Source organism: Cricetulus griseus, chromosome 5 (genome assembly GCF_003668045.3).
Source record: "Cricetulus griseus strain 17A/GY chromosome 5, alternate assembly CriGri-PICRH-1.0, whole genome shotgun sequence".
NCBI classification, from domain to species: Eukaryota; Metazoa; Chordata; class Mammalia; order Rodentia; family Cricetidae; genus Cricetulus; species Cricetulus griseus.
The window spans coordinates 100,600,987-100,627,736 of record NC_048598.1 but is presented as its reverse complement, the minus strand read 5'-3'; the positions used below and the strand labels follow the sequence as shown (position 1 = coordinate 100,627,736).

The window sequence follows — 26,750 nt, the reverse complement described above, 5'->3', positions numbered from 1 at the left end:
CACCTAGTAGGGTGGTGTCCTTAGGAGTCCTCTGTCCTCTCCCTGAGGGCTTCTTGTCACCTGGATAGCTGGCCCTGGGGAAACCAGTCCAAAGCTGACCCTTGACCCTAAGACCCTGGACCTGCCTGAGCCTGCAGCGCTTCTATTTTCTTCAAATCGAGCCCTGAATCCATGGGGCCTTACAGACCCTTTGGCTATGAGAATATCTATGGTTCCAGCCTCTTTCTCAGTGATCTGGGACTCAGGGTGCAGATGAAGGTCTTATCCACATAGGCCTAGGAGTTATTTTGGGTTAGTGGGTGACAGAGCGTGTTCTCAGATCCAGGAGGACGACATGGGGTGGGGCCCAGGCAGGATCAAGGGTGGTGAGGTATAGCCTGGGGAGGGGGTTCCCTGGGGCTCCCTGTGGGCGATCCAACTCTGCTAGTAGGTACACCACAAACAGTTCCCCACCTTTCCCCATTCTGGCCTCCCAGCTTCCCTATCCTCACCTGCCAGCTCCAGGTGCTCAGGCCGCCTCCCAACCTCAGGCTGTGTCCTCTGCATGGAGGCCCCAGGGCTCCGCCCTGGCCACAAGTTGCCAAGGCGATAGAGGCCCCACCCGGGACCAGGTGCACCCCTCCTCCCCGTCCCCACCCAGACACGGGAAACAAAGTCCAGAGAAGACAGAAAAACGATACCCAGGCTGACGAGGGAGGGCAGCATGCCCGCTGCTGGGCTTGGCCCCATAGAGCAGGAAGTGGCTTTGCCTGGCTTCCCCACCTTTCTCAATCCTGCTGATGGGGGGCTACCTCTGCCCAGGGTCACAGGAATGACTGTGGCTTCCATGGAACGGGGAGACTAAATCCCAAGCCTGAGTCAGCTTGTGAAACCCCTTTGAATGTCTGTCTCTTCCAGTGGATACCCCCTTTGATCCAAGCAGACCAAGGGACATATGTGGGTGTTTCCAGCCTCACACTTGCTGTGGCTGGAATTATGAAACTCAGGGTGAAGGTCTCAGGTCGCTGTTCTCTGGGAGGGGTCAGTGGGGCTTTGGGCTGAATCCTGCCTGACCCTGTAAGCCTTGTTTTCCCATTCAGGAAATGGGAATTCTCCAGGTCACATTCACACATTTCACATGAAATATGAAGCCTTCTGAAGTACCCAGTACAGAGAAACAGCACTGTCACCGAGCACTCATGAGGCTGAGGCTGTCGGATTGCTATTATTTTGAAGACTGCCTTGACTATAGAGTGATATCTGTCTCCCAAACTCAAAAATAAGCAAACAAAATCCCCAGGAGCATTGGTCAGACAGGTGAGGCTGATAGCCCAGTGCAATGAGAAGTTGGCGATGGCCAAGAACCCTCTGGGTTCAAGTGGCTCTGGCAGTCTGTGGGACCTGAGGACATAATGCTGGGATCCCGACCTTCCCCTAGGGTTGGCTTGTGGGGCCCCTCTGATTCTCTGATTTTCTCTTTTCTTCCTTCCTTTCAGGCAGTGGTCCCCCAGCTCTGATTCCAAAAGGACTTGACAGATGTGGTAACAGAGACCATCTACCACTGTGGAGAGGGTAAAAACCAGGGAGCGGGGTGCACCAGTTCCTCCCAGGGCCCCTTCATCCCTGTTTAGCAGAAGCTGACATCGAATGGAGGACATATCCAATCCCACAGGCCAGGAGGTATGTGGACCAGTAGCCCTCTCCCCACATTGTAGGCTCTACAAACCACCTTCCACAGGGAACTGAGTCTCAAAGGGGCCCCAGATTGATATCTCGGTTCTCAGGAAACTGAAGCAGGAGGATTGCTGTGAGTCTGAGGCCAGCTTAGGTTACACAGACTTTTCGCTGAAGCCAGGAATACCCAGTGTGCTGGGACACAGGACTCCCAGCCAGCTCTTCTACAGATAGGGAAACTGAGACCAAGGGAGAAAATTTCTCCAAGGCTACAGAGAAGGAAATGGGGTCTCCGCTGCTCTCAGAATCTAGCTCAGAGTTTGTGGGGGTGTCTATGGGGACCTACCTCTCTATCCCCAACCTTGAAGCCCCAGGACTTGAATGTGGCAGATGTGAAGACCAAGGCCTTCGGGGTGGCCGCCCACAACTGCCCCTCACCTGTCCAGGTGCCGCAGAGTCCTGGGAAGATCCACAGTGAGGGATTCACCTTGAGGGGTGCAGTGGGCCACAGGGGAGTGAAGCTTCTCCTGTGTTCTGCTAGGCCAGTGCCTGGCCTTTTTATGGCTCCACCACCAGGAGGCCGCCCTCCTCGCCTGATGGCCGCACCCCTTCCCGCCCAGATGAAACCCAAGAACTACAGCAATCTGGCTCTGAACACTTGCACATTTTTGTTTTTTTAATTTGTTTCTCTGGGAAAGTCAAGAACACGGGAGTGAAGGGGCAGGGCCTCGTCACACGTCAAAAGCAGAAGGGGGCAGCAAGGGCACTTCAGCCGAGGCTCAGGGCTCCAGGGACTCAGGCAGACTCAGAGGAGGAAGAGGAAGGGGTGCCATGACCATGGCCACAAGTCACCCCTCAGGGAACAGTGCCTCTCCTCCAGGCCACAGGAAGGACAGGACACAGACCCTGTGGCTTCTGCGTGCCCCACTGCAGCTTCGGGTAGTGACAGGGCCCCACGGGTGGTCCTGTACTCTACACACCAGGCTGGAGTCCCAAGGAAAGGGACCTGGACCGGGTGTGGTCCTCCGAAGCTAGTGAAGGTGGAGAGTGTTGAGCCAGCGTCTATAATGCAGGGCAGCGCGTCCAGAACCAAAGTGGCTGCTGCTGCCTGCCCACAGGTGGGTGACCCCCTGCCATGGCGCCTGTCCAGCCAGGCGGCAAATGGGGGATTCCCTTACTCCCACCCAAGGTGTGTGTGGGGCAACCTAGACCTGCCTGGAAATGCTAGGCTCTGCAGCGCTGGCAGCCGTACCCCTGCCTTCTAGGGTATGGGGTATGTGGGAAACCCAGGACCCTGGTCCAAGCCAACTAGAGAAGAGGGTAAAGGTGACTCCAAGGGTCCCTAAATTAGCACCAGGAAGAAGGGCCCAGTGTGTGCATGGTAGGGGGGACCCAGACAGGGAGTGGCTGATTTGGGGCCTTGCCAACAATGGCCCCATCTTGGGGGTGATGTATCCATCCCCAGTTAAGGGTTACCCCTATTTTGAGCTACCCCTACTTACTGGGGGAATCCACAGGTGCCTGTCCTCCACCCTAGGACTTTGAGACTTCGGGATCTCCAAAGAAGTGTGGCCTCACCCCACCTGCCCACACCAGGCTGCTGGCGCATTGGCCAGGGAGACCCTCTCATTTGGTCCCCTCAGAGACTCCCCAAAGTAGCAATAAGGCACAGACAGGCTGGCCTGGGGCAACAAGGGGACACCAGGTTGAGACCATGGTGGGCATGAGCCGTCTGTGTAAACCTGCAGTGACTTGGAGTTGGGAGTCCCCAACCTTAGGGGATCTGAGGTGGGTCGGCCTGTCTCTCACCAAGGGAAGACACACGGCTCAGAGGTTCGGGGTGAGTGTGGAGTGTGGTGACGGGCAGAGCACCCCCCACCCGTGACTCGAGGTGCACAGGGACCACACACACACAGGTGTCTGGGGCCCGTGAGGCGGAGGGTGAGGGTGGGCAGGCGCCGGGGAGGGCCGGGCTGCTGGGTGGAGTGTGGAGCGAAGGACGGGACCGGGGACTGGGGCGCCCCGACGGCTCACATGACAGAACAGCATCTACAGCGAGGCTTCTTCATGTCAAGATCCTGGGCATCGCTGGGGGTGGCCGAGAGCCCCGTCTGGTTCTCTTCCTTGGTGTCTGGGAGCTCAGCCGCGCTGCCATTGAGTGGTGCCGGCTCCCTGGGCGTGGCTGCATCTTCGATCACCACCAGTTCAGCCTTGATGGTGTCCTGCAGGCCCAGTACCTTCTTGGTTTCTGCTTCATCTTCCACATTCTGATAGCCCATGAAGACCATGGTTACCGGGGGCTCCTGACCAGGCTGGATGCCCGGTGGGCCTGAGGTGGCCTCTCCTGGCTGAGCTTCAACTCCTGTGATCTCCCTCCTTGACGGTGTGCTCCTGCTGGAATCCTCTGCGAGTCCCCGAGGCTCTGGTGGCCCAGCTGTGGGCCCCACCTCGCTCAGTGTGACCTCATCGGCCTTGTGAATGAGTTCGTCCACCTCGGAGGAGCTTAGTGGCTGGATTCCATTCTCAGCAATGCCGTCCACAGCATGGACTACTGTGTGGGGACACACAGAAAGAGTTAGCTGGGGGACGAGGACAGAACCCAGAGGCTGTGGAAGACACCCTCTGTGATAGCCAGCTCTTGTGGTGCATGCCTGTCGTTCCAGCACTCAAGGAGACTGAGGTAGGAGGATTGCCATGAGCTCGAGTCTCCAGGTAGAGATTCTCCTGGCCCCAGCTTCCTGAGTGCTGGGATGACAGGGGTGCACTAGCTGGCCTGGCTGACACTTTCTGAGTTAACCTAAGATAAGTAAGGATAGGGTGTCCTCACTGAGGGGATCAACTGTCTACAGCCCCAAAGTACTCCTGGATCTCAGCCTGGCAAAGTCCTCCGGAATCCTAGACCGAGGGGTAGGAGACAGGGTGGCCCCAGGATCCAGGGAAGGGTCAGGGCTACCACCCCCTGGAAGAGGAGTTCCTGTGTCTGGCCTCTTGGTGACACTGGGGGTGAAGGGCAGGGTCCAATCTCTCTCTTGGGCCTAGGCTCCCAAGATGAGAATACAGTAGCCAAAGAAACAGATCCCCGGCTGTTGCTAAGCAACCGGGGTCCAGTCTAGCTGGTTCTGGGTCCCCAGAGAGACCAAAGAGACGGTGGAAGGAAGGGCAGAGGGTGAGACGTGTGCAGCCACTTTGGGAGTGGCACAGGGCAACAGATATCAGCCTCAGTGTCCTTCATAAACAGAGTCACATCCATCGGAGCCAGCGAGTCCTACTCCAGTCATACCCGAGACATGGGTATGTGTTCACACAAAAACATGCCCAGTACCAAACATACAGAGCACGGTCCCCTCACACCCTGACTTATCATGCAGCCAAGAAAAGGAGTGAGGCTCTCATACACCATAGCATGGAGGGACCTTTAGGACACTGCTCACTGAGACACCAGACACAAAAGGCCACAGTGTGGGATTCCATGATGGGAAATGCCCAAAACAGCCCAATCCAGAGAAGGGAAGTGCATGGGAGCTGGGGTGAGACCCGGTGTGGTAGATACAAACAGTAAAAAGGAGAATTGAAGATGGCAGCGGCGTTGACCGCTGCTGGCTCTCCTTAGGGCTGCGCTGGCTTTTGGGGTGCGAGTGTCGCCGAGCGGGGAGAAGATCACGCACACCAGCCAGGTTTACGATGAAAAAGACTACAGGAGGATTCGGTTTGTAGATCGTCAGAAAGAGGTGAATGAAAACTTCACCATTGATTTGATAGCAGAGCAGCCCGTGAATGAGGTGGACAATCGGGTCATAGCCTGCGATGGAGGTGGTGGTGCCCTGGGCCACCCCAAGGTGTACATAAGTTTGGACAAAGAGACAAAAACGGGGATGTGTGGCTACTGTGGCCTGCAATTCAAGCAGCACTGTCACTAGTGTGGGCTGTGTCCTGGTCCTCTGACACCTGTGAGCCATCTCCATGTTAGGTGTTTTGGTGTGAGGTCACTGCTCTATGAACAGTGTCCCTTCTTAGGAATGAAAGATGCTACCATCATGGACAAAAAAAAAAAAAAAAAAAAAAAAAAAAGGAGAATTACAGGATATGTATTTATTTCTTAAAAGGAGGATGGAATGGGGACCAGTTTGATTTTATGGCTCCTGTTAAAAACATCCCTGATTAGATGAACCCTAGTTTCCTCAAGATGACTTTCCCACGGCTGAGTCCTGGAAAACACCTATAAAACCAGCCAGGAAAGCTGGAAATAACAGCCTAGAATCCATCAGTAAAGGGCTGGGGGTATGGTCAGGGGTGGAGCGTATGCCTAGAAACCCCCAGTGAAGGGGATGAGGGTATGGTAATGGGTGGAGCCCCTGCCTAGAATCCTCCAGTGAGGTACTGGGGGTGTGGTCAGGATAGCACCCTTACCTAGAATCCACCAGTGAAAGGCTGGGGCGTGGCTTAGTTGTTAGCCTTTGCCTAGCATTTTAGAGGCCCTGATTTCCATCTCCAGAACCACAGACACATAAAATCCGATCTCTTCTATACCTCCCAAAACCCATCCAGTCAGGCCACCCAGTCGCCTTCAGGACACAGTCCCTCCTCCTTCAATGTGCCTCGGGGCCTTTGCACAAGCTGTGGCCCCTGCCAGGTGCATAGTTCCCTTCTCTTGGCTCTGCAGCTGTGGGCTTCTGAGAAGCTCCCTCCTCACCCAGCTCTCTGAGTGGCAGGCATGAGCTCTGCCATGGCTGAAACTGCCTCTATATGATCAGCACACTACCCAGGTTCTGAATGACTGACCAGGCTAGGAGAAAGGGCTGGGTGGGGCGACCTTGGGTCTGCTGGTTGCCCCTGTAGCAGGCCTGGCTTCTCATACCTTTTGTTTCGTCCTCGTAGACTTTCACGCCCTGAGGGAGTGGATCCCGGGGGAGCAGTGTGGTGCTGGACAGCACCCTGGTCTCCCCGGTCACCTTGTCCTTCTCCACCGTGATCTCCACCGAGTACATGGCTGACATGAGAGGCACGGGGTTACCCCACATTCCATCTACCCTCAGGTGCCCCCCACTGGGCTATGGCCAAGCCAGGGAAGACAGGTAGCAGCAGAGCCAAGCAGTGATGACAGTCACTCTGGGGACACTGGGCACACCACCCAGATGCAGCCTTCTCCACCCCACCCCTTTCCATAGCTCCTGATGTCAAGGGTTCAAGTCTGCACTCTGCTCAGAACCCACAGCCCATGCTAATATCCAGGACCTGTGTCTGTCCACTGTGTGCTGCTGAGTCGCCAGACTTCTCGAGCTCACAGAGATCCACCTGCCTCCGCCTCCCGAGTGCTGGGATTAAACGTGTGCGCCACCATGCCCCATGAGATGAATCTTAACAGCAGTTGCCCAGGCACTGACCATATGCCCACCAACACGCCTCCTCTAGTATCCCAAGCTGACTTCACACTGAACCAGAGAGGGGTCCCAGGCCTCCACTGAAGCTTGATGTCTATCCCCATTGGCTGGGCCTTTTCATGGTCACCTCCAGAAACATCTAGAACTTTCCCCTGCTGACCCACACAGCACCCCACCCACCCAGGCTGGGACCCAGCATGGTTCCCTGGTCCAGTGGTCACCTCAGCCCTAGGTCTGTTCTCCGTACAGCCACCAGAGGGCACTTGCAAGCATGTGGCTGAGTGGGTAAGCCCTGTGGTCCTCCGTGCAGCGTCAGGGCCCTAAAAATCACTTCTTCCTGTTCATCACCAGGTACACTGAACAGCCACTTGCACCCACCAGAATACCAACTCCCCCTCTTCCGTGACTGGCTTCCTAAGCATTTGTTGAACAAATACCTGATCGTTAGTTAATCATTTGTCTCTGTACCTACATGCCTACTTGCAAGGCAGCCTGCTTACTTGGCCAGGCTGTGACAGTACAGAGCACAGACTGAAGGGATATGGGGGGATGGGAGCAGGCACGTCTGGTGTTACTACAGCGATTCTTGAAGGCACCTTCTGAATTAAGAAACGTGTGTAGCCTACTGAACTTGAACTCTGTACAGGAAATTCTATGCCTCCTGTGGCCCTCCCTCGCCCAGGACATTGTCTAGGCTAGTCATCAACTAGTCTTTCTGGGTTTTGGTACAGAACACACCAGGTCCCACATGAGGTCAGTGTGATGCCGGGACCCCTGGAGCAGGCAGGATGTAACACAAGCGTGTTCAGGCGTGTGGAAGCATGTTCAGCCTGTATGCCAGCCAGGGTCCCCAGGCTGAGGTTAGGAATGGAAGCCGAGGGGCACTGGGTTAGAGCTCCCATGCTGGGCCCGTCTTCTCGGAGAAGCATGGGCCGGTGGGTGTGTCAGAGCAAAGCAGATGGGTACCGAGGTCTGAGGTCTGGGTGAACCCCACCCTGCCAGCCTCACCACCCAGACTCAGATAGAGTCTCAGATGGCAGCTAGACCAGGGTGGGGAATGGGGGCTGACCCACCTGCCTTCATCATGGTGGATCCTCCCGGAGTCCGCACCGGCGTGGAGGACATGCGATTCTCTGCACCGGGCACAGGGTGGAGAAAGACAGAGTCAGAGAAAAGGCGGAAGGATCCCCTCAAAACATCCCTCCATGAGCATGAATCCAGACCCCCAATATACCTCATTTACAGCCATGGCCAGACCAGCATATGGTCTAAACACTCAGACTCTTCTGAACATGTATTGGAACCCCAGAATCCCTGGCACACTCAGTTGAAACCTCAGACCCCCAACACATGCACCTGCACCCACCCCAACACCTGAACCCCACCCCAACACCTACACCCCAACACCTGCACCCCAACACCTGCACCCCACCCCAACACCTGCACCCCACCCCAACACCTGTACCTGCACCCCAGGCCCCCAGCACATGCACCTGTACCCCAAATACCACATCTGCCCATGGCCCCTCACCCCATAGCTAGCCCAGCTGAGACCCACAGATCCCATTGTTCAGCTCAAAATGACTTTCACAAAATCCCTAAGAGGCCTGCATGGATTGTCTTTTAATTATTAATTTTTAATTTGACAGCAAGACTGGGAGACTCTCCCTATGAATAATTAACAGCAAATTGGGGCAGAGAGTCCTAGGGCCATATCGCCAGCCATGCCATGCTGGGCAGGAAACACAAGCTCAACAGAGATCTTAAAAACATGGGCTGGGCATGGTGCTGCACGCCAGAGGTGTGTGTGTGTGTGTGTGTGTGTGTGTGTGTGTGTGTGTGTGTGTGTGTGTCTGTGTCTGTGTCTGTGTCTGTGTCTGTGAGTTCAAAGAAAGCCTGGTCTACATAGTGGGCTGCAGTACAGCCTGGGCTTGTAGAGACTTTGCCTCAAAAATAAATAAATAGAGCCGTGGTTTGCTCAATGGGCACAGTGCTCTGTTGACCTGTAGGAATCACTGGTCCCATCTCTGGCACCAAACAAAATGGCATACTGGCACTGTCTTCCCAGTACTCAGGAGAATCTGGGCGGAGTTCAGGGTCATCCTTGGTTACACAGTAAATCTACAGCCAGCCTGGCTACATAAGAGTCTGGTTTTTTGTTTGTTGGTTTTTCAAGACAGAGTTTTTCTGTATAACAGTCCTGGCACTTGATTTGTAGACCAGGCTGGCCTAGAACTCACTGAGATCGCCTGCTTCTGGCTCCCAAGTGCTGGGATTAAAGGTTTGCACCACCACCAACCAGTGAGACTCTGTTTTTAAAAAGTGTTCTTATATATAAGACATATGTACATAAATATATAATATTTATATATCTCTATTTTTGAAACTTACTCTGTAGACCAGGCTGGCCTTGAACTTAGAGATCTGCCTGCTTCTGGCTCCCAAGTGCTGGGATTAAAGGTGCCCACCACCACTGCCTGGCAATCTCTCTCTGTTTTTATGTGTGTGTGATATGTATACTTACTCATGAGGGCGTGTACACAAGCACGCATGTGCATACAGAAGCCTGAAGCTGAGACACCCATGTCTTGCGGTTGTTCTCCACCTTTTGGGTATTTTTTAAGCTTGTTGTATTTTTTTTTGGGGGGGGGTTCAGGACAGGGTTTCTCTGTGGCTTTGGCACCTGTCCTGGAACTAGCTCTTGTAGACCAGGCTGGTCTTCAACTCACAGAGATCAGCCTGCCTCTGCCTCCCGAGTGCTGGGATCAAAGGCGTGCACCACCACCGCCTGGCTGCTTGTTGTATTTTAATTAGGTGTGTATGTGCCTCTCTGTGCTTGGAGTCAGGTCCCCTGGGGCTGGAGTTACATAAGTGCTTGGGAGCTGCCTGAACCTGGGATCCGAACTCAGGTGGTCTGCTCGACCACTGCACCACCTCCCAGCCCTGAAGCTCACTGGTTAGGCTGAGCCGGGGATCCTCCTGCTTTAGTGAACTTGGCACTGGGATGGGATGACAGGCGTGACTTTTTACAGATGTTAAGCCAGAGGCTAGCTAGCTGGAGACAATGTCACAGAGTGTGTATGTGGGCAGGTTGGCCCAGGGCGTCAGCCCCAAAACTTTCTGATCGGTAAGTGCACTAAGGCTCCTCCAGCTCACCAGCCATCCCAACTCTGGCCACCAGAGGGCACAAGAGGCCGCATGTCCCTTCTGGAAGCTTACCTTTCGGGGTGCCCTGTGGTGTCTGAAAGAGAGAGGGGTAGGATTAGAGATGCTCATTTATGCCCAGCTGAAGAATGGGCCTGCGAGGCTGGGCACCTGCCCACCCTCCTCATGAACCCAGATTCTTTGGGGGAAGGTTGTGTCTCCTGGTGCCCAAGGATTCTCTGATGATAGGTCTGGTTCCCCTTCTGAGCTGTGGTCCCCTGTTAATGCAGGCGTGTGTCTGGCAGGCAGGGGCCAGCACTCAGGACTGCATCATTTCGGTTCCCTCCCAAACCACGACAACATACAACAGAAGAGGGCTGGGGTAAGGCTCTGTGATAGTAGCAGAGCACTTTCCAAGCATGCACAAGGCCCTGAGTTCATCCTAACCCAGCATCTCCTGTCAGCTGTGTGGCCTGGAGTCAGACCTTTAACTTTGGTCCTCCCTCCATCAAATGGAGGTTTTAAAGAAGTGATTTATGGGCAGGTGTGGTATCACAATCCTTTAATCCAACAGTCAGGAGGATCTCTGTGAGTTCCAGTACAGCTAGGGCTACATAGTGAGACCCTGGCTCTAAAATATAAATAAACAAATCTTAAAAAAAATATAGGGCCACCGGGCGTTGGTGGCGCACTCCTTTAATCCCAGCACCCGGGAGGCAGAGGCAGGCGGACCTCTGTGAGTTCAAGACCAGCCTGGTCTCCAGAGCGAGTACCAGGACAGGCTCCAAAGCCACATAGAAACCCTGTCTCAAAAAAAAAAAAAAAAAAAAAAAAAGGGCCAGAGAGATGGCTCAGCGGTTCAGAGCACTGACTGTTCTTTTTTTTTTTTTTATTAAAGATTTTATTTATTTATTTATTTATTTATTTATTTATTTATTTATTTATTATATGTATACAACATTCTGCTTCCATGTATATCTGCACACCAGATCTCATAACGGATGGTTGTGAGCCACCATGTGGTTGCTGGGAACTGAACTCAGGACCTCTGGAAGAACAGTCAGTGCTCTTAACCTCTGAGCCATCTCTCCAGCCCCTGACTGTTCTTCCAGAGGTTCTGAGTTCAATTCCCAGCAACCACATGGTGGCTCACAACCATCTGTATGTAATGTGATCTGGTGCCCTCTTCTAGCACGCACTGTATACATGATAAATAATAAATAAATCTTTAAAAAAATACAAATATTAGGCTAAGTTGTGGATCAGTGTTGAGTGCTTGTCAAACAGGTCCTGGGTCCAATGCACACACCTTTTTCTTAAAGAAAGAAAAGGAAGAAAAAAAAAAAAAGAAAACAAAAAAACTGGAAAAAAAAAAAAAAAAACAGCAGAAGGGAAAACCTGAGGAGAGGTCCACCTGGGCCAAGGCCTGACTGTCCACTAATTCATCAGACTGCACAAAATTGCCAACAGACAGGCACGGAAGCTGACTCCACAGAGGAAATTGAAAGCCAGAGAGGCCAAACAATACCTCTCAGGTCACATCCTCCATCACCTTGCAAAAGGAAGTTGTGGGTGTCACTCAGGACCCCGCCTTTCTCAGAGCCTCTTACCTGCTGAGAGTTCACCATGACATCTGACTTCTGTTCTTCCTTGGCTGGGCTTGCACACAGGGGCTGGACCGGGCTAGGGACTGCAGAGTTCTCTTTTGGGGCGGCTGGGGCTGATTCTCCAAACTCCAGGACATCAATTTCTTTCTCGAGCCTGTAGAGGCAGAAAGGTCATACAGAGGCTCCTCAAATTTAGGTTTTTGGTTTTTCAAGACAGGGTTACTCTGTGTAAAAGCCTGACTATCCTGGAATTTGCTGTGCAGAGCATGCTGGCCTTGAGCTCACAGAGATCCACCTGCCTCTGCTTCCCGAGTGCTGGGATTAAAGGTATGGGTCACCATTTATTTGTCATTAGACAATGTCTGTGCACATGGTGGTCACCATGTGAGTTCTGGGGATTGAACTCAGGTTCTCAGGCTTGGCAGCAAGCACCTTCAGCCACTGAGCCATCTCACCGACCTACGTTCTGTTGTTTTAACTTCTGGACTGGCTATGGGGGGCCTGCAGCTCTCTCAGCCAGCAACCAGCAGGGCTGAGTCCACTATGGGCTAAGCTGCTTCAAACAAACTCCTCTTCCCCGTTTTCCCACTCAAGACTGGCAGGAAGGGTTAGCTTTGTAGGGACAAAGGGAAAAATATGTGTCACTGTCACAAGCACCAGAAGACTTCAGAACAAATTCCCCAAAAAAACAATGCAGGCAGAGGCAATGATAGCACACCCCTGTCATCCCAGCACTAGGCAGGCTGCACAAGATTGCTGCCAGTTTTAGGTCAGTCTGAGCTATAGAGATCCAGGTTCAAAAAGCAAAAGTAACAAAGAATTTTTGAAAAAGGGATAGGGTGGGGGCAGTCAGGGACTGGGGTATGGCTAGTGGTGGAGCCCTCCTAAAATTCCCCACTGAGGGGCGGGGGGCATGGTCAGGGAGGAGCCCCCTTAGGATTCCCCAGTAAAGGACTGGGGGCGTGGTCATGGGGTGGAGCCCCACCTAGAATCCCCCAGTGAGGAGCTGGGAGTGTGGCCACAGGTGGAGCCTAGTCCTAGCCTGGTTGATTTGATTCTTTGATTCTACCAGCCAGGCAAAAACCAAAACAAAACCTCAGAAAACACTCAACGGGAACAGGAAAACAGAAGCCCGGGGAGTCGGTTATCTCTCTTAATGTGCAGGAGAGCCCCAAATGCTATCTTTAAACTGCTCTCCAATTGGTCAGGGAAATCCCAGCTAACCCCACAGACTTCCCCTGGACAGGCTGAATTCACACAGAAGTTAGTCATTTCCTTGTACTCCGACCCCTCTTTTCCAAGTCAGACCCCCATCAGCTGCCTTCGGGAAACACTTGTGTTTTGTTCCAGCCCCCACGGGGAAGGCTACTACTCTCCCTGTCCCGACCCCCCCCCCCCACGCTTCCTGCAGGCTCAGCTGCCTCTGTGGTCTCTATTAGGGCTTGCAAGGGCCAGCTGGGCTGGCGCCAGGAAGCCTCTGCAAGCCCTCAGGGAGGCTGGTGGCGGCACCTCCCTTCCTCAGGGACTCCTGTTTGCCCAGGCTTCACACCAGCTCCTCCAAGTGTCACAGAGGAGGAAGCTAAGGCAGGGTCTGCCTACAGTCCCTAGTTGCAGCTGGAGGTTGGGCACTGTGTGACCCTCAAGGAGGCACATGGGAAGGTCCACACCGTGACACCTGCCCACCTCTGATGGAGGGGGCCCCAGAAGTGTCCCCAGGCCCAGCCCATTAACTCCTGGCCAATCCACCTGGACTCCCCTTGTGTCACCCGAAAAGGGCCCCCTCCCCTACTGCCCACCTGGTGATGGACTCCTCCAGGACCCGGACCTTCTGTTCATCCTCCTGCATCTGCTTCCTCATGTCCTCATTGCCCTCAGAGGCTGAGGACGGTGTCCCCTCCAGCAGCCAGCGTTCCCGAAGTGCCTTGGACTGGGGTGGCAGGGAAGTGGCTCAGAATCCAGGCAGGGTCACAGTTGGGATCCATGTTAAGGTTAGGGTTATGAATGGGATCATTGTTGGGGTTGAGGTCGATCAGGGTCAGGCTGGTCGGTCATAAATGGAGTTACAATGACCTTAGTCCCAGTCATTCCGAGGGTCACACACGCCAACAGTACCATGCAGGCCCCACACAGAGCTACACAGACAGACTTTAGAGAAATAGCCCACACAGGCCTGGGTCTCAAAGACCAGGGCTCAAATAGCACCCAAAGTTTTCCACAGACCACCCCAAGGTTCCACCCACCTCACCCTCTCCACCCCACCCACCTTCAGGTACTGCAGCTGTCTCCTGTCATCTTCCAGTTGTCTCCGCTTGCCCTCAATCTCGGCTTGCTTCCGACGCTTCTCCTGTGAGTGTAGATTAGGTCAGGACCACACCCGCCCCAGTGTGATCCAGGAGACCCCGCACCTCTGTGAACTGTACCCAGCACAGCCAGGGGACCGGGACAAAGGAGTATTAGCAGACTGTGGGCATAGGTTGTGACAATTGCCAGCCTCAGTTTCCCCCACCTATTTTCGTTCTAGGGACCCCTACATAACTCTGCTTGCTGTAGCCAAGTTCCAAGCCACAGACTGTGCATCAAGAACCCTGGAACCCCACCCTGCCTGACCCACTCATGACCCCAGGTCCACAGTGGGAGGAACTCACTGCAATGGCCTGAAGACGCTCCTGCTGGGACGCAGTGTCTGTCGCCAGGACCCTGCATATGGGAGACAAAATCCGACCCTTTACCATCTAGCCAACCCAGGACCACACCTAACCCTAGATCCCCTGTCAGGTGGGGTCCCAGCCCCTCAGAGGCTCTACCTAGAGACCTGGGAAGGGTTAGGAAAGGGTGGCATTAGACTTGGGCTATGAAGGATATATAGGCAGCAAAGTTAAAGAGGGAATGTCTGTCACCGCCCAGGACACACTAGAAGACTTGTCAAGATGATCACCCTCCTCTCAACTAAGTCAGACACAGAAAGGATCAAGGCTCCATCTGCCCCTCTCCCCATTAACCTCCCAACACTACAAAGTAAATGACAAAATGGTAGGTTCTCAAAGCAGCCCAAGATCCCAGAGACAGTGTGAGTTTCCCCAGAACACACAGCAAAGATCAGCAAAGCCAAGGTTTCATCTCCCCTTGTTCCCTTGTTCCCGAGACAGAGGTTAGCCTCGGTCACCTCACCCAGCCCCCAGCCCCCCTTTCCTGAGGCCTTATCTCCACAGACTGAAATTACAGCCATGTTCAACACCCTGGAGTCAGGCTTCCCTGTACCTCTCTGGGCCTCAGTTTCCCCATCTGCACAACTCAGGAGCAAGAGATGCATCTAGCTCGGGCTTGCCTAGGAGTGAAGCAGGGAGGAGGTCCTGCAGCCCCCAACAGCGAACTGCCCCCACACAAGTCCATCCAGACAACCGGACTCAGCGGCACCGCCCCACCCCCCACTTTGGATTAAGTTTCCTGACCTCATTGAGGTCTGTGAAGTGACCTGGCTCCCACGCCCCAACAGGTGACCCTGTCCAGCTGCTCCCTTCCTGGCAGGAAGCACCTTGCCATCTCAGTGCCTCTCAGGGGCCTGGTGGTGTGAGAGCACACTGATTTATCTATTTTTACAGGCCTGGGGATGGAATCCAGAGACTTGTACTTGATAAGCAGGGGTTCCCGCCCTGACCACGCCCCCAGCCCCTCACTGGGTGATTCTAGGTGGTGCTCATCCTGACCATGGACCCAGCCCTATTTCTTACTCTGTGTGTGGTGTGGGGGGTGTGCATGGATTTGTACACATGTGTACACATGCAGTGGATGACAGAAACCAATCTTGGGTATTCCTCAGTCACCACTCAGCTTGTTTTTTTTTTCCAGATAGGGTTTCTCTGTATAGCCCTGGCTGTCCTGAAATTGGCTCTGTAGACCAGACTGGTCTCAAACTCACAGAGACCTGCCTGCCTCTGCCTCCTGAGCGATGGGCCTAAAGGCCTACACCACCACTGCCTGGTGCCCCTTTTTATTTATTTATTTATTTATTTATTTATTTATTTATTTATTTATTGTTTTTCAAGACAAGGTTTCTCTGTGTAGCTTTGGAGCCTGGCCTGAAATTTACTTCGTAGACCAGGTTGGTCTTGAACTCAGAGACTGCCTGCCTCTGCCTCCTGAGTGCTGGGATTAAAGGCGTGCGCCACCACTGGGCCTGCCCCCTACTTTTTATAGTGAGAGGCTGCAGTCTCACTAAATTGCCCACGCTGGCCTCAGCCTTCTAAGTCCCTGTGTCACCTGGGTTGGCTTGGGGCCAGGCTTCTCCTCTCTTGCCTTTGTCCTCAGCGAGGCTTCAGCAGTAGGTATTCAGGAAAGGCTCGATCCAGCTCCTGGAGAGCTACCCCTTAGCTGCTTGGCTAATCTTCTCTGGAGGCCCACCTCTCATTTCCTTACAGCCCATGTGTCCCCTCCCCTGCCCAGGCCTCTACTATCCCCTCTCTCCTCTTTGCTCCCAGCAGCCCCCTCTCTGCCCAACAACCCAAACCACCTTCTCACAGTAAAAACCAGACCTGTCTCTCTCCTTCAGTCACATCACCCCTTGCGAGAGACCCCACCTGGTGCAGCAGCCTGAATCTACCTGCATACCTCCAGTCTCCCCCTCACTCACTCTATTCCAATCGCTGAGGTGCGGTCGCGTCTACCCAGATCCTTTGGTGAGTTTTCTCCAAGGCAGAATGCTACACACTGTGCACCAGAGGCCACCCCACACTCCCTCCTCCTCCTCCATTCTAGGAAGAGGGCAGAGGTGAGAGGCTCCTCTTTGCAGCCAAGGCACCCAGGACCCCGGAAGGCAGCAGCTGGGCCACATAGTGAGTTCTCAGCCAGCCAAAGCTATGTAGTGAGGCTCTGTTTAAAAATAAAATTGAGGGGCTGGAGAGATGGCTCAGCAGTTAAGAGCACTGACGTCTCTTCCAGAGGACCAGGGTTCAATTCTCAGCACCCACGTGGCAGCTCACAACTGTCTGTAACTCCAAGATCTGACACAGTCACAAAGACATGCATACAGGCAAAACGCCAATGCACATAAAATAAAAATAAATTATAAAAATAAAATTGAAGCCGGGCGTTGGTGGCGCATGCCTTTAACCCCAGCACTCGGGAGGCAGAGGCAGGTGGATCTCTGTGAGTTCGAGGCCAGCCTGGTCTACAGAGCGAGTGCTAGGACAGGCTCCAAAGCTACACAGAGATACCCTGTCTCGAAAAACCAAAATAAATAAATAAATAAATAAATAAATAAATAAATAAATAAATTTGAGCCGGGTGATGGTGGTGCATACCTTTAATCCCAGCACTTGGGAGGCAGAGGCAGGTGGATCTCTGTGAGTTGGAGACCAGCCTGGTCCAGAAAGAGCGAGTTCCAGGACAGCCCCCAAAGCCACAGAGAAACCCTGTCTCGAAAAACCAAAACCAAAACCAAACAAACAAACAAACAAATTTGAAAAAGAGGAAAAAGAGCCATTCGGAGTTACCCATTCACTGTGATATTCCCCCCACCAAAGGGTCAGGCGACCATTCAGGCCGGGCAGAGGGACAGCTGTGTGGCCGGTGGGCCGATAGAGACAAGGCAATCAGTGTCCTCAACCAGACGGCTGTCCCCCAGCCAGAGCGGACGAAAGTCAGGCGAATAGCCAGCCAACATAAGAGACAATGTTCTCAGTCGTCCCAAGAAGACAACTTCCATCCCTCTGTCCCTTCCGTCCCCAGATTGTCGTCGCATGGTCACAAGCACAGGCGCACAGCTGAGCCCCTCCCGCACCCCTCCCCACCCCACGGGCGCCACTGCTGTGATGGATGGCGGGCCCGCGGGAGGCGGTCGCCCTGGCAACCTTGCTGTCCCCATGGCAACGCGAGGCCTTGAGTGTGGAGGCGGGGCCTGCGCTGAGCATCCACCCCCGGCCCAGTGCTGGGGGGCTGTGAGGCTTCCACTAGCTTTGGGTGGGGGGTGCTGGAGGGTGGGAGGGCGCTTGCCTTTTGCCCCATTTTGGTTTTTGGAGTGCCCACGCATCTCTCTGGGAAGGGTCTGGAGCAGGCAGTGAAGGTTAAGAGGGGAGAAATATGCAAAACATTAAACCCAAGTCATATCTAAGGGCCTATGCCTGCGATTTCGACAAGAGAGGCAGGACAGTGAGTTGAAAGCCAGCCTGGTCTCAAAATACAGAGTGAAAAGGGAGTATGGGGCTGGTGGGCGCTCCCCTAGGATGCAGGAGGTTGGGATACTGGGGAGTCAGTTCAAGGTCATCCCTAGTTATTAGGGAGTTTGGGGCCAGCCTTGGCTATATGGGACCCTATCTCAAAAACTAATGAGCTAGAACATGGTGTGAAAAGCCTGTAATCCCAGCACTCAGGAGGCAGGTGGATCTCTGTGAGTTCGAGGTCATCCTGATCTACAGAGTGAGTTCCAGGACAACCAGAGCTACACAGAGAAACCCTGCCTTGAAGAAAAAAAAAAAATATTGGTTTTATTTTATGTGTGCGTGGGCCTGCAAATGGAGCTGGGCACAGTGGCTAAATCCCTGCACTTGGGAAGTCAAGGCAGGAGGATTTTCAGTAAGCTTTAGACCAGACTGGGCTATGTTGTGAGGAAACTCGGTAAGACACTGAGAGAAGCCCCTGTGGAATGACCCTCGGGTTCTGGTGGGGCTGAAAATGCCAGAGGCTGTGTGTCCTCAGGTCTCACATACACTGGGAGACGCTGACATTTAGTGAGATGGAAGCTGCACTGTGAGCTGTGTGTCTGGGAAAAATGACTTGTGGTCTCCCAGCCTCTCCTGGTGCCTCTGGGGACAGCAGGCACCAGCTGGGAGCTGCTACAGGGTACCCTATGCCCACTCACCCCAGCTCAAGGAGTCGTACCTTCTGGGGATAATTTTAAAGTACTTGGGGGGGGGGATGGGCTCCTTGGTTGATGTGTGTGGGTGGCGGAGGACCACGGAGGGCGTCGTCTCCTAGCTCCTGAGATTATTCAACTCCAGATGAGATAATGGGAATCCAGTGACAGCCAAGCCCAAACCTTGGCTTCCAGTTTTGTTTTTCCAAGGCCCAGAGAGGTTATGCAACAGGCCCAAGGTCACCCAGCGGACAGGACGGATCTGGCAGGGATAGAGATGGTGGGTGGGGGTGGGGGGCTGTTGCCTCCACAGCCTGGGCAGCTCCAGTGTCCAGCAGGACAGCAATGAAAGGGATGAAGCTGGTCAGGCGTGGAGCCTAGTGCCCAGAACATTCCTGAGGCTAAATGAAAGAAAAGTGCTGATGGTGACCTTGGCCAGGAGGGGAAGGGGTGGCCAGCAGGGCTGGTGAGAGGAGACTGGCCTGGCAGCCCTCCCCCACTGAGGCCTCCAGTGTGGGGCTGCCCAGTCCACCTGTCTGCTGCCCTCTCTCTCCTGGCCTCTTAGTATCTTAGTACACGTTCAGACCTGAAACCCCAGGCGTTTCTCAGCCTGCTCCAAGCCCTAAGCTAACCTTAGCCATCAGGCTGGCTTCCCTGCGCTGAACACCTTCAGCCTTTCCACCTTCTAACTAAACAATGTGCAGCCTCATCCTCCAGGGAGCTCTCCAGGGAGTCTCCTAATGACCCATGCCAGGATTACATGCAGCCCCAGGCATGGAGTAGACTCAACCACCCCTGAGCAGTGCAGAGGACAGCAGCACAGACCAGTGCCAGAGAAATAGATGCATTGATTATTAACCTTCGGTTAGAGGAGAGGCTGGACCCTGCCCAGGTCCTCACAGGTGAAAGGGGACTCTGGCATATTCTAATGTAGAGACTAGTTCCGTAGATGCCCCGCCCCCCAGAACTCTTCCAGTAGTGATCCTCAAACACTGGGGCCTGCTGTGACCCTAGGACCTCCCACTTGGTGAAGTCTCGCTCCTCTCCCTGGCCATGCTAATCTTCAAATTTTAACATTCGTTAGCCTCACACCATGACACACTCTGACCACTTCATTGTGTTTTGTATTCCACAAGAAGGATGTCCTATCTTTCCCCTCCCAGTTGTCTTCAGCAGTGTACACAGCAGGTTCTCAACGACCAGTGAAGCATGGTCAGGGGAAGTCACTCAGTCGCTCGCTGAAGTGACTTCCGGGACCCACATTTATCCACAGTGGGGCCTGGATGTCTAACACCCTGAGCAGAGTTACAAACTCACATGTAAACCATGTAGTGTCCGCAGGTGAACGATGGGCACATAACTGGACCATCCACAGAGGAGGAGTACTCAGCCATAAAGAGAAGCAAGGCTGCGACATATGCCACGGTGCAGAGAGATGGAGGACACTCAAGGCCACACCGTGTGTGGGACTCCATAACAGAAAATGTCCCCAACAGGGCAATCCAAAGATGGGAAGTGGACTCAGAGGTGCTGGGGGCTTGGGAGGGGATGGGGTGACTGTTGGGTGAGGGCTTCACTTTGGGGTGATGGGATATTCTAGAGCAGTGGTTTTCACCCTTCCTAATGTTATGATGACCCTCAACCATAAAATTATTATGTCGCTACTTCATAATTGTAATTTTGCTACTGTTAGGAATCATAACGCCAATGTCGGATGTGCAGGACATTTGTTATGGGACTGTGTGAGAGGGTTACCCACAGGCTGAGAACCCTGCGCTGCAGCTAGATAGAGGAGGTGGTTGGACACCTCGGCATAGATATGTAGGGTGAATGCCCCCTTAAGGGAAATGGATGGGATGAAGTCCAGACACAAAAACATTTGTTTCATATGTATTCAGAGAGCCCTCTTTTCTTTGTGATGGGGTTCAGGACACCCAGGACACCCTTGGACCTCCTATGACCCTTCCTTCTGCCTATCTCCAAGTGCTCGGGTGACAGTGTGTGCCTGCCACACCTGCTTTCTATGACACTGGCACTGGAGCCGAGTCACATGATGCCAGGAGAGCGTTGTACTTTTCGAGCCTCAGTGCCGAAGTCTCTCATACCAGATACTCAACACAACTGTCTTGAGTGGACCAATACAGGGCTAGGTGGAAAATTCTCCACTTGAGTCACTATCAGTGCTCAAAATATTCCAGATTTTTTGTTTTGTTTTGTTTTTTGAGACAGGGTTTCTCTGTGGCTTTGGAGGCTGTCCTGGCACTCGCTCTATAGACCAGGCTGGTCTCAAACTCAGAGATCCACCTGCCTCTGCCTCCCAAGTGCTGGAATCAAAGGCGTGTGCCACCACTGCCCAGCTAGTATTCCAGATTTTTTAATATATAATTTATTTAACTTTATTTTATATGCATTGGTGTAAAGGTGTCAGATCTGGAGTTACAGACAGTTGTGAGCCACCATGTGGGTGCTGGGAATTGAACCCAGCTCCTCTGGAAGAGCAGCCAGTGCTCTTAACCTCTGGGCCATCTCTCCAGTCCCATATTCCAGATTTTTAAAAGACTTATTTATCTCTGGGTGGTGGCGGCACTTGCCTTTAACCCCAACACTCAGGAGGCAGAGGCAGGCGGATCTCTGTGAGTTCGAGGCCAGCCTGGTCTCCAGAGCGAGTGCCAGGATAGGCTCCAACACTACACAGAAGAAACCCTGTCTCAAAAACCAAACAAACAAACAAAAAAACCTTTAGCAAATCGTGGAGAAGGTGCTAACAATGATTGTGATGGGCAATACTGTCAACCATATAGGCTCTAGAGTCACCATGGAGACAGAACTATAGGGCACATCCATGAAAGATTCTCTACATCAGGTTAACCACGGTAGGAAGACACACCCTGGCTGTGGTGGAGCTGTCCCACAGGCTGGGGTCCTGGGTTGAACCCAGTGGTCACCTCTCTGCTTAGTGTGGCTGCTGTCATGCTCCTCCCTGCTATGCTGGAGGGTGCTAACTTCGGCCAGGACAGACCCCTCCTCCCTTCAGCTTCTTTTCCCAGCCACCAGACACTTCGCTAATATAACGATGTGCCATCCTTTCCTCCCGGGGCCAAGCCAAAGACAGGCTGGGTCCCCACCCACCCTCCTGGTCTTGCACTGAGACGTCCTATGGACAGAGGATCTGGACACAAGTGGAGTTGAGAGACGGCTTGGCAAGTAAAGGGCTTGTTGCACAAGCATAAGGACCTGAGTTCAAATCCCCAGCACCCACATAAAAAGATGGACATAGTGGTGCAGGCTTGTGGTCCCAGCCCAGGGAAGGCAGAGACAGAAGATGCCTAGAGCACACTGGCCAGTCAATGTGCCAATAAATTCCAGCCCACTGAGCATGGTGGCACACATCTTTAACCCCAGCATTCAGTGGTAGAGGCAGGAGAATCTCTGTGAGTTCAAGGCCAGTCTGGTCTACAGACTGAGTTCCAGGACAGCCAGGATATAAAGGAACCTTCTCTCAAAACAAAAAACAATAGCATCAATCAAAGGACAATAAGAAAGAGAAAGAGAGAGAAAGGACAGTCTCATCTTCCTGTGTTGGTGTCACAAAACCTCAGCTTCTGTGCCTACTGCCCTCCCCCGCCTCCCAGATCTCCACCTTGACTCCTCTGCCTCTTTGCTGGGTGCCCAGGCCGAGCCACACCCTCCACAGTTGTTCTTGCACAGCTGGCTCCATGGGGCTGCTTTCTGGAAGTCATCCAGGGCCAGGCTTGGGGCTCCATCACCATTCTCAAGAGGCACTAGCATGCTCTGACTGTCCCTAGTTTCCAGCTGTAAAACCTCCAGGAGACAGATGGCCTCTGCAGCCCTATGTCAGCTCCAGACACAAGTCCTGGCTCCTCTGGCTCCCAGAGCAGGCAGACTCTCAGCACAGCCTGCCTTCCTCATCCTTGACCCGCCATACCCTAGGCCCTTTAGTGCAGGCAGTTTGCGGCTCTGTAGCCTGCTTTGGGGGGGCTGGGCAGCTGGGGAAGGAGCTTGAGGGGGTGGGACCCAGGCACAAGCCACAGAAGGCTGTCTCCCTGTTCCTGTTTGCAAGCACCAGTCTGGCCAGCAGGTGCTCCTGTCTGCCTGTGTGGCAGATCCTGGAGAATTCTTTATAGAAAAGGCCCAGGGCAGAAAGGACCAAAACAAAACAAAATCTTTCATAGACTGGGAGATCTAGGCAGAAGAGTGGCGAATTGGAAGTCAGCCTGTGCTACACAGTAAAAGCCTGCCTTAGGGGGAAAAAGAATCTTTAAAAACAAAACAAAAAACAAGCCGTGCGGTGATGGCACACACCTTTAATCCTAGCACTCGGGAGGCAGAGGCAGGCAGATCTCTGTGAGTTCGAGGCCAGCCTGGTCTCCAGAGTGAATGCCAGGATAGGCTCCAAAGCTACACAGAGAAACCCTGTCTCGAAAAACCAACAACAAAAACAACATTAAAACTGCAAGGAGAAGGCAGGCAAGATGGCTCAGCAGGTAAAGGTGCTTGCTTCGAAACCTGAGGCCTTGAGTTCTATTCCCAGGACTCACATGGTGCAGACAGAAAGACCTGCAAGACATCCTTTGACCTCCAGACCCACGCCATGTACTGCCCACAAAAATAATAAATATAATAACAAACTAAAACACAAATGAATAAATTATACTCGTTTCAGGGGCCAGTGAGATGGCTCAATGGGTAAAAGGGCTTGCTGTCAAGCCTGAAGACCTGAGTTCAATCCCCAGGACCCACAACTCTCAAAAGTTAGACTCTCACACCTGAGCCAGTGCGCTTGCCCATACACTCTCCCACACAAATAACTAAAAAAGAAAAACCAAACCAAAACAGAAAACTCACATTTCAAACCAAATTCCCTTGTATTGGAGAAAAACATTACAGAGGTACTCAGACAGACATGAAGCCAGAAACCAAACAGGTACAAAGAAAACCAAAGCTTGCTTTGAAATTCAGTTATCAGGCAGGCCTGGCACAGGCACTAAGAGACTTAGAGGCACGAGGGATGAGGGGTTTGGGGTGGGGAGGGTCAGGATGGGGGCGGGTCAGGCTAGGGTGGGGTTGGGGTTAGGATCCAGGCTGCACCCAGGAAAGGCTCTCCTTTACAACATCTCCATTCTGGTAGCTCATACTTGTCACCCCAACACTCCAGGAGGCTGAGACAGGAAGAATTGCTAAAGCTTCCTGGCCACCCATATCTGCTACATCTCTTCAAAGTAATTTTCAATAGGTCTTTAAATTTTTCAAAGACTTCATTTTTAATCTGTGTGTGGGTTTGTGCACATGCATGCAGTGCCCGTGAAGGCCAGAAGGGGGTGTCTGATTGTCCCTGGATCTAGAGTTACTGGAGTTGGGGGGCCACCATTTGGGTGCTGGGAACCAAACTGGGACCCTCTGAAAGAGCAGCAGTAACCCTCTTACCACTGGGCTATCTCTCCAGTTCCCTCCTTTATACAAACCTTTTTTGTTTTGTTTTTTGAGACAGGGATTCTCTGTGTAGCCCTGGCTGTCCTGGAACCCACTCTGTAGACCAGGCTAGCTTTGAACTCACAGAGATCCACCTGCCTCTGCCTCCCGAGTGCTGGGATTAAAGGCGTGAGCCACCATGCCTGGCTCTGTTCTTAAATTTTAAAGTGCTTTTTGTTTTTCTTTTGTCTCTCTATGTAGCCTTGGCTGGCCTGTAACTCACATTCACCTGCCTCTGCCTGAATGCTGGGATTAAAGACATGCAACACCGTGTCCTGACCTGTAAAACGCATCGTGAGGGTGGTGACCACGCCTTTAATCCCAGCACGTGGGAGGCAGAGGCAGGCGGATCTCTGTGAGTTCCAGGCCAGCCTGGTCTCCAGAGCGAGTGCCAGGACAGGCTCCAAAGCTACACAGAGAAACCAGGTCTCGAAAAACCAAAATAAATAAGTAAATAAATAAATAAATAAATGCATCGTGAACATCCCCTCTTCCTAGCGTTTGCAAGCATCTCCTATGTTTTGGGTCACGAAATTCATCAAGGGAATGAGTTCAGCCCTTGAGGAAAAGAGCCATGATAATGGAGGGTCAAGGAGTACAGACTGGCCAGGGCCAGAGGGAAACTTCATCCCACCCTGTGTCAACTGGAAACCAACAGCCACATGGAGCCATCTCCCACTGACCCCCTCCCCCAAACCCAGTAATAACTGATGGACTGCCCACCCAGGGAGAGGCCCGGGAACCACACAGTGCATCCAGAACTGCAGGTGCAAGGGACTCTGGGTGCGCTGCGTGGCTCTGAGGCATCACCTCGTCCCCCCTGAGCCTCTGCATCCCCAGTGGGCAAGGAAACAATAGAGGCTTAACCAGAAAAATACCTCTCCTCTCTGGGTGGGAGGGCTCCTCACCTGTCAATGCAGCCCCTGGCCACCACTGCCACACCCAGGCCTAACCCTGCTGTCAGAGGCTCCTTTGGGCCAGGCCAGCCCAACAGATAAACAAGCCAGGGGATGTGGGGCAGGCAAGTCCAGGCGCTGGCTCCCCTGAGCCCCTGGCCAGGCTCCCAGGGCGGGGTGGGGGAGCAGACAGGCCTTTGTCTAGGCTTTCTGAAGTAAAGGTCTGAGAGTCAGCCTTCTTGGCCAGGGAGGGATGTGACAGCTTCCACCCATCAGTGGGTGTGGTGGGTCACGGGTTAATCCCAAGAGGAAAGTTGTCTCAAACAAAACACACCCAGAGAGGGAAGGGCAGGGGGAGCGGCCACCAACCAAGCAAAGCTGGCTGGACTTCTATGTCCCAAGCTCTGGCTGGGATGAGGATGGGGCCCTGTGTAGGGTGCTACTACCTCAGTCACCAAGCTGGCAGGTTTGTGACCTAGGAAATGTTTCCCTACCCTCAGGCCTGTCAACATCCCTCAACCACCTATCCTTCCCACCTGTGGGAGTAAGTAAGGGGCTTGGGGGGACACCCTCACATTGCTTAGAGGGGCGGTATGCCTGAATGACCGTTCATGCTCACTTGGCCCCCAGCTGTGTACAAAATCTTCCACAGCCCATCAACCTCTCCAACAGCCCCACACAAACAGACCCCAGCTCACACCAGCCTGGGTTTGGGGACTGGGTACCACCACCATATTCAACCAGAACCAGTGACTCCTTGAGTCACACCATCAGGTCCCCCCCTTTTCCTGGGGGGGGGGCGCTCAAAGGGGAAGGAGGAAACCAGATTAGAGCCCCTGACAGGGAACCGCCCGCCTAGCGCTCCGCAGAAATGCACCTCTCCAGCCAGTGGCAACTCAGGACCGCATCTAAGGGGCCGGAATCTGGCCAGGAGGCTGCGGACCCCGGTGAGGCCACGAGGAGGGCAGAGCGCAGGAGGGACCGACAGAAGCGCCGGGAGCGGCGAGGCGCAGCTGGGGGAGGGGAAGAGGGAGCATCCTGTCTTTTGAGGAAGGGTCCCCACTACTCCCGAGATCTCGTAGGCTCTCGGGGGGCGCCCACCCACAGGTGGCCCAGCTTGGATGAAGGGTCGTGTGCGCGCGTGGGCCCCTCTCCTTCGCATCCTGCAAGCGATGTGTGGGTGCAATCCGGGTGCCCCCCCTCCCCTTGACTGGGGACCAGGCCTGGAGCGCGCAGCCCAGCTCGATCCCTCCCCTTTGCAGCTGGGGACGGTCTCCCCGCGTCGCCTCCGGGTCCCCCGTTGGGGGCCTGGGACGGCGGAGCCCGCGTGGCCGGGTACTCACTCCATCTCCCGCGAGGTCCGTGGGCGGTGCAGCGTGGGGCAGGGCCGGCTCTAGGGCCTGGCGGCCAGGGCTGCGCGGCGCGGGGGCGGCACCGGCGCAGGCATAGTCCCCAGCGCGCCGGGTATTGTCCGGGCGCGGCCGGGTGGGCTCGTGCGCGCGCCGCCTCTGCGCGCTCCCTGCACCCTGCGCGCCGGCGCGCGCCTCCTGCTGGCCGCGGACGCTCCGCACCGGCGCAGCTGCAGCAGCCCAAAGCGTCACCCTGAGCTCTAGATGGGAGGAAACGAGTTCAAATCCGGCTGAGGATAGCAACAGCAGCAGTTGTTGGGGGGCTCAGCTCCCGCAGGAGGAAGCCCAGCCTGGGCTAACAGCCGGATATGGTCTATTGAACTCAA

At 53.9% G+C, this 26,750-nt stretch overlaps 2 protein-coding genes across 3 annotated transcripts; one reads left to right on the top strand and one right to left on the bottom strand.

The window, feature by feature from the left end:
• Positions 1 to 2,301: 2,301 nt before the first annotated feature.
• Palm (paralemmin) lies at positions 2,302 to 26,520 on the bottom strand. Of its 2 annotated transcripts, XM_027419450.2 has the most exons (9): positions 26,359 to 26,520; positions 14,428 to 14,479; positions 14,046 to 14,126; positions 13,579 to 13,709; positions 11,786 to 11,936; positions 10,251 to 10,272; positions 8,105 to 8,164; positions 6,509 to 6,640; positions 2,302 to 4,204 (listed from the first exon to the last, which is right to left on the bottom strand). In XM_027419450.2, exons 1-9 carry the CDS (start codon positions 26,361 to 26,363, stop codon positions 3,684 to 3,686), a joined length of 1,155 nt encoding a protein of 384 aa, XP_027275251.1. In that variant the 5' UTR covers positions 26,364 to 26,520; the 3' UTR covers positions 2,302 to 3,683. The 2 variants fall into 2 exon arrangements, with proteins under 2 accessions (XP_027275251.1, XP_027275252.1); XM_027419451.2 differs by lacking the exon at positions 6,509 to 6,640 and having other exon boundaries at positions 26,359 to 26,519.
• Positions 5,126 to 5,597, top strand: LOC103160345 (NADH dehydrogenase [ubiquinone] iron-sulfur protein 6, mitochondrial). The gene is made up of 2 exons (XM_027419547.2): positions 5,126 to 5,190; positions 5,264 to 5,597. Exons 1-2 carry the CDS (start codon positions 5,126 to 5,128, stop codon positions 5,568 to 5,570), a joined length of 372 nt encoding a protein of 123 aa, XP_027275348.2. The 3' UTR covers positions 5,571 to 5,597.
• Positions 26,521 to 26,750: the final 230 nt, after the last annotated feature.

Coding starts and splice junctions, on each gene's coding strand:
- LOC103160345 (XM_027419547.2), top strand. CDS start 5,126: ATGGGAAATGCCCAAAACAGCCCAATCCAGAGAAGGGAAGTGCATGGG. Junction 5,191..5,263: donor GGGAGCTGGGGTGAGACCCG/GTGTGGTAGATA, acceptor GGCTCTCCTTAG/GGCTGCGCTGGCTTTTGGGG.
- Palm (XM_027419450.2), bottom strand. Junction 14,127..14,427: donor AGCGTCTTCAGGCCATTGCA/GTGAGTTCCTCC, acceptor CTACACTCACAG/GAGAAGCGTCGGAAGCAAGC. Junction 8,165..10,250: donor ACCACAGGGCACCCCGAAAG/GTAAGCTTCCAG, acceptor TGCCCGGTGCAG/AGAATCGCATGTCCTCCACG.